The 6,738-nt window shown below is 41.9% G+C and overlaps 1 protein-coding gene across 1 annotated transcript; it reads left to right on the top strand.

Annotated features, from left to right (window-relative positions):
* LOC107633385 (uncharacterized protein K02A2.6-like) lies at window positions 1,369-4,584 on the top strand. The gene is made up of 3 exons (XM_016337021.1): window positions 1,369-2,311; window positions 2,477-3,781; window positions 4,280-4,584. The coding sequence occupies exons 1-3, from the start codon at window positions 1,369-1,371 to the stop codon at window positions 4,582-4,584; spliced, it is 2,553 nt and encodes an 850-aa protein (XP_016192507.1).

Raw genomic sequence — 6,738 nt, 5'->3', positions numbered from 1 at the left:
TTTGTATGCTTTGTTTACTTGTAATGGTTTGCCTAATTGAATAACATGCCTAATTGCTATCTGAATTAATTGCTTTATATGCTTATACTTGTGAGTTACTTGCATTGTATATTACTTGTGCTTTCTACTGGGATTGAGGAGGTTCAGAAGGCGGTGGCGATGGGATCGCATGGAGAATCGGTTGGTGAAGGCTGTGGGACAGTGGTGTTTGGTTAGAGTAGATATCCCTAAGATAGATTACCTTATTTATTAAGTTAAGGTGGACATATTCATGCTTAATTGTTTTAGTATGCTTTAAGTTGAATCTTATGATGGATATGGAGCTTAGGATTGCCTTTGGCGTCCCGGGGTCTTATATCCTACATTACTGGGAACTGTTACCATACTGAGAACCTCCAGTTCTCATACCATATCTTTGTTGTATTTTTCAGATGCAGGTCGCAACCCACCTCGGTGAGTTGCTTTGGATGGTGACAAAAGCGGAGGATCTTGGATTATTTTGGAGTCTTTTTGGTTATCTATTTATACATCTCTCTTTTGTATTTTGTTTAGCCTAGAGGCTTGTATTATGAGAAAAAAACTTATATAAGCTATTTTTTTAAACCGTCAGGTTTCTATATGGTCTGTATATGGTTAGCCGGCTTAAACTCTGCGAGTCGAGGCTAGTTTCTTATGATATTATATTATTATACTATTACCTTGTTTATATCACTTCTGTTTCTTATGCCTTATGATAGTACGCTTTGCACTTTTCAAATCCAATATTTGAGCTATATCTTTCATCGGGCTTCTAGATATTATATTATTCTTCTATGTTATACGTATGAGATGTAGAACTATCGTACTCTCTAGTTAACCTTTGCTTTACGACGCGAGGTAAGGCTTAGGCTAATTAGGGTGTTACATTTAGTGGTATCAGGGCGGTTCGTCCTCGTGAGCCTGAGGGATGGACCGATTGTGCTTCGTTGCATACTCTGTGTGTCTTTTCTTTGATGCTATTAGGTTATCTACTTGATATATACATAGCATGCTTGTTTGTGAGTGCCTGTTTGGGATAATTGAAGTACTAGGCTTTTGATATTGAGACTGATCACCTTGATATAGATTGTTTGGTGTAGACAAGAACCCTACATGGCCACTCGCAGGCGAGGTCGAACACGTACGCAAGAGAGTAGGAATGAGCAACCAACTGATAACCATGCCGAGTTCATGGCAGCCATGGCTAACTTAGCAAACACCATGGAAGCGAATGCTGCTGCGACTTTGCAAGCAGTGCAGAGATTGGGCTAACCGGCTGGGAATGGGAATGGCGAAGGGAATGCCAATGATAATACTGAGGGTAATGGCGATAACACGGGAGGAGTTTCGATGACCTTGGTAACGTTTCTCAAGGTTCATCTACCAACTTTCCAAGGATCCACAAATCCTGTTAAAGCGGACCACTGGTTCCAGGCTATAGAGCGTGCTTTACAGGCGCAGCATGTTCCACTCAATCAATATGTAGAGTTTGCCGCTTATCAGCTAGCGGGAGAATCCCAACCCTGGTGGCAAGCTGAGTGTCGTTTGCTACAGCTTCAGAATGCCGACATTCCATGGGAGGTGTTCCAAATGGCTTTCTACAAAAAATACTTCCCTGAGTCTGCAAGGGAAGCGAAGGATATGGAGCTAATGCAGCTGAAGCAAGGTTCCATGTCTGTGGCAGAGTACACTAACAAGTTCGAAGAGCTTTGTAGGTTTTCTCGGGTGTGTCAGGGTGACTCGGAGACTTACGAGAGCTGGAGCTGCGTTAAGTATCAGAGGGGTTTGAAGGACAACATTATGACTGCTGTGGCACCTATGGAGATCCGTGTCTTTTCTGACTTAGTGAATAAGGCTAGAGTAGTGGAAGAATATGCCAAGACCGTGGTGGCATCTAAGGACACTCATGAAGGGAGTTCTAGTCGTGGGCGTAGCAAGTACTTCCATCTGAGAGGACAAAGTTTCAAGAGAGGAGGATATGCACCTCAAGGCCAAGGGGGCTTCAGAAAGAACAATCAGAATCAGTTTCAGTATGCTAGGGGAAGAGGAAATCAGAGTAAGAGTTCTCCGGATTTTGCTTGTAATGGTTGTGAATATTTTCACGCTTATGACTCATGCAAGATTGGTATAGGTGAGTGCTTCAACTGTGGGTTGCCTGGCCACATTGCAAAGGACTGCCCTCGTGGGAGGAATCAGAATGCGGGCCAGAATCAGCATCAAGGTCGAGTCTTTGCTGTGAATGCCAAGGATGCTTCTAAGGCGGATCCGTTGATGAGAGCTATATGTCTAGTTGGTAATAAATCCTTAGTTGCATTATATGATACTGGAGCTTCGCATTCGTTTATTTCATTTGCTAAAGTTGAGGAATTAGGCTTGAAAGTGTCAGAGTTACCTTTTGATCTGCATGTACATACTCCGCATCAAACAGTTATGACTAGGTCAAGTTGTAGACAAGTAGGTTTCAAGCTTGAGAATAGATATTTTGTGGATGATTTGATCTGTTTACCAATGGTGGGACTTGAAATGATTTTGGGGTTTGATTGGTTGTCAAAGAATCGGGTTTTGTTGGATTGTTTTGAACGGACAATTCGGTTTATGCCGGAAGGAGAAAATGGAGCAGTGGTAGCTACAGGGTATTGCTTGAACTCTGTAATGGTGTATTGTAGAGGGGAGGAGTGTCAGGGTTATATTCTGTTTGCTGTGAATGCGTTGGGTGATGCCCAGAACTTAGATAAGATACCGGTAGTTAGAGATTTTCCAGAAGTGTTCCCGGAAGATATCCCTGAGTTTCCACCTCAAAGGAAAATTGAATTTGAGATCGAATTGGTGCCAGGAGCTGGACCAGTGTCGATTGCACCGTATAGAATGGCTTCGATAGAGCTGGCAGAGTTAAAGACTCAGTTGGAAGAGATTTTGAACAAGGGGTTCATTCGGCCGAGTGTATCACCGTGGGGAGCGCCAGTTTTATTGGTGAAGAAGAAAGATGGAGGAATGCGTTTGTGTGTAGATTATAGACAGTTGAATAAAGTGACTGTGAAGAATAAGTATCCGCTACCAAGGATAGATGACTTAATGGATCAATTGCAAGGAGCTGGAGTGTTTTCCAAGATTGATTTGAGATCTGGTTACCATCAGATAAGGGTGAAGGAGGATGATATTCCTAAGACTGCGTTTAGGACACGCTATGGACACTACGAGTTTGTGGTAATGTCCTTTGGGTTAACGAATGCACCTGCTGTTTTCATGGATTACATGAACAGAGTCTTTCGTCCCTTTTTGGACAAATTTGCGGTGGTTTTCATAGATGATATCTTAGTTTATTCTAAAATGGTGAAAGAGCATGAGGAGCACTTGAGGATTGTGTTGCAAATTCTGAAGGAGCAGAAGTTGTATGCTAAGTTGTCAAAGTACGAGTTCTGGAAGGAGGAAGTAAAGTTCTTAGGCCACGTGGTGAGTAAAGGAGGAATAGCTGTAGATCCTTCTTCTAAGGTAGAAGCGGTGATGGAATGGAAAAGACCGATGACTATGACGGAAGTCAGGAGCTTTTTGGGTTTAGCCGGATATTACCGGAGATTTATCGAAGGATTTTCCCGGATTACGCTACCAATGACAAAGCTGACAAGGAAAGAAGTGCCATTCGTGTGGACATCAGAGTGTGAAGAGAGTTTTCAGACTTTAAAGCAGAGATTAACTTCAGCACCTGTTTTGATCTTGCCGGAACCGCATGAACCGTTTGAAGTGTACTGTGACGCTTCCTTGAAGGGTTTGGGTTGCGTGTTGATGCAACACCGAAACGTGGTGGCTTACGCATCGTGTTAGCTGAGACCGCATGAGATAAATTACCCCACTCATGACTTGGAATTAGCGGCGATTGTGTTTGCATTGAAGATTTGGAGACACCACTTGTACGGAGTAAGGTTTAGCGTCTTTTCTGATCATAAGAGTCTCAAGTATATCTTTGATCAGAATAAGCTAAATATGCGCCAGAGAAGGTGGATGGAGTTGCTTAAGGATTATGATTTCGAGTACCCTGGAAAGGCTAACGTAGTAGCAGATGCTCTGAGTCAGAAATCTTTAACAATTTCTTGGATGAGGATTAAGGAAGAGGAGCTAGTAGATAAGTTCGTGGATCTTAAGCTGGATATTGGTGAAGTTTCCAGAAGAGCTTGTTTGAACCAGCTATAAATCTCAAGCACGTTTAAATCAAAAATACAAAGGGCTCAGCAAGATGAGCAGAATCTTCAATAATTGTTCCAACCAGTTGGTGATAAGAGGCGTGAAGAATTCACTAAGGATGATGAAGGGTTATGGAGATACAAGAGAAGAATTTGCATACCGGATGTTGGGAGTTTGAGACAAGATTTATTGTCGGAGGCTCACAATAGTGGGTTTTCCATTCATCCCGGAAGCACGAAGATGTATTATAATTTAAAGAAAATGTTCTGGTGGCCGGGGATGAAGGGTGATATAGCAACAGTAGTATCCAAATGTTTGACTTACCAGAAGGTAAAGATAGAGCACCAAAAACCGTCAGGAATGCTACAACCACTTGAGATTCCTCAGTGAAAGTGGGAAAGAATTGCTATGAATTTTGTGACCGGTTTACCAAGGACTAGGTCGGAATTTGATGCGATTTGGGTGATCGTGGATCGTTTAACCAAATGCGCTCATTTTCTGCCTATTCGAGTGAACTATTCTATGGAAGATTTAGCAAGATTGTACATCAAGGATATAGTAAGATTACATGGTGTGCCGTCAAGCATAATATCAGATCGTGACCCCCGATTCACCTCAAGGTTTTGGGGAGCTTTCCAAAGAGCTTTCGGTACGAAGCTATGTCTTAGTACCACATATCATCCGCAGACAGATGGACAATCAGAAAGGACTATTCAGACGTTGGAAGATATGCTAAGAGCATATGTTTTGGATCAACCCAGTAGTTGGGATCGTTACATGCTGTTGGTGGAGTTTGCATATAACAACAGTTTTCATGCGAGCATTGGGATGGCTCCGTATGAGGCTTTGTATGGATGGAAGTGCCAGTCTCCACTTGTTGGTATGAATCTGGTGAAGCAAGTGTATTGGGCCCAGATGTGGTAGCAGAGACTACTAAGAAGATTAAGAGAATACGAGAAAGGATTTTGACTGCTCAAAGTCGACAAAAGAGTTATGCGGATCAGAGAAGGAAACCGTTAGAGTTTGAAGTAGGAGAACATGTATTCCTTAAGGTTACACTGACAACTGGGATTGGAAGAGCAATCAAGACCAAGAAGTTGAATCCAAGATACATAGAACCATTTGAGATTCTAAAGAGATTTGGGCCGGTGGCGTATCAAGTCGCTTTGCCACCTCATCTGTCTAACTTGCATGACGTATTCCACGTGTCACAGCTCCGTAAGTACACGTCGGATGCGGCTCATGTGTTGGAGCCTGAGTCGGTTGAGTTAAAGGAGAACTTAACGAATGCCAGTGAGAATCGATGACACTAGTGTAAAGAAGCTGCGAGGAAAGGAAGTCTCATTGGTTAAAGTTTCTTGGGAGCGAGCCAGAGTAGAAGAACACACTGGGGAATTGGAGTCTGAAATGCGGAAGGATTTTCACAAACTTTTCTCAGGTAATTCAAATTTTGAGGGAAAAATTTCTTATTTGGTGGGAAGAATGTAAGAACCGTAACTAATCAAACGGTTAATTAAGTGATTAATTGACCAAATTAGATTCCGAAAAGTTAGAGTGAGAATTTGAGGATTTAAAGGTGATTTTCGGACTCAGTAGGTTTTTCTAAGTCAGAAAATGTGCTTTCTGCAAAAAACCATGAAAAACCGCGAACTGACAGTTGAACCAGTTCAAGTCAGCCCGGTACCGCATGAGAAAAGTGAAAACCGGCGAAAACCTTAGAAAAATGTTAGAAATGGAAAACCGGGCGTTAATTTTAAAGGTTTTGCCCGAATTTGGGCCAAACAGGCTAAAAACGCTAACAGGTTAGACAGGACCCAAGTTGGGCCCAAGCCCAATAGATAAAAGGCTCATTAAATGAACCAAATCAGCACACACACACATAAACACAACACTCATGCTGAATGGGAGAGGAAGAAGAAACCCTTTGGTTACTATTCATCATCTTCTTCCAAAGCTCATATCTTGAGCTAGAAAGCTCCAATTTGCGTGCCGTCAGTAGCTACGCGTTCCTTGCGAAAAGCTCTACACATTCCATATAAGAAAATGGTAAGGAAAGCTCAAATCTCTCTCAGTTTCTCTCCTCAAAATTTCGGGTATATAGGGTTTTTGATTAAATGAGTTTTTGTGATTCTTGGTGTTTAGGTTTGCTCTAATCCTTGCTTAGCCTTGGATTCTTGCTAGAAAAACTGTTGGAGGAGGTAAGAGCCACTAAACCCTTGGAAAATTATGTTTAATTGGAACCCTCGGTTGATTTGAGGTGATTTATATGTATATAGCTTGATTATTGTGGCTTTGGGAGCTCTTGGAACTAATTGTGCTTATTGGAGTGGATTTGAAAGCTTGGTTTGTGATTGGAAGATTACTTGTGCTAAGTTAGAATTTGGGTGCATAAAGGGAATCGGTCAAGGTATGGTTTCCGTTTTCTCTATGTAGTATATAATATTCATGGACACATAAGCTAGTGACCAATAAGATAGGTTGAACTAAAATGATGGTTGGTGTGTTAAATGTTGATAAATTGATGAATGTTGGGTTGATTGTGAT

Source organism: Arachis ipaensis, chromosome B03, assembly GCF_000816755.2.
Source record: "Arachis ipaensis cultivar K30076 chromosome B03, Araip1.1, whole genome shotgun sequence".
NCBI classification, from domain to species: domain Eukaryota; kingdom Viridiplantae; phylum Streptophyta; class Magnoliopsida; order Fabales; family Fabaceae; genus Arachis; species Arachis ipaensis.
Note: the sequence above shows the minus strand (reverse complement) of the source record. Positions and strands in the feature narration are given on the sequence as shown.

Bases quoted from the DNA above. Each gene is read 5' to 3' on its own strand.
- LOC107633385 (XM_016337021.1), top strand. From the start codon at position 1,369: ATGACCTTGGTAACGTTTCTCAAGGTTCATCTACCAACTTTCCAAGGA. The intron at 2,312-2,476 runs GTAATAAATCCT...GTAGACAAGTAG, and splicing joins GAGAGCTATATGTCTAGTTG to GTTTCAAGCTTGAGAATAGA. The intron at 3,782-4,279 runs GTTTGGGTTGCG...TGTTCCAACCAG, and splicing joins CTGTGACGCTTCCTTGAAGG to TTGGTGATAAGAGGCGTGAA.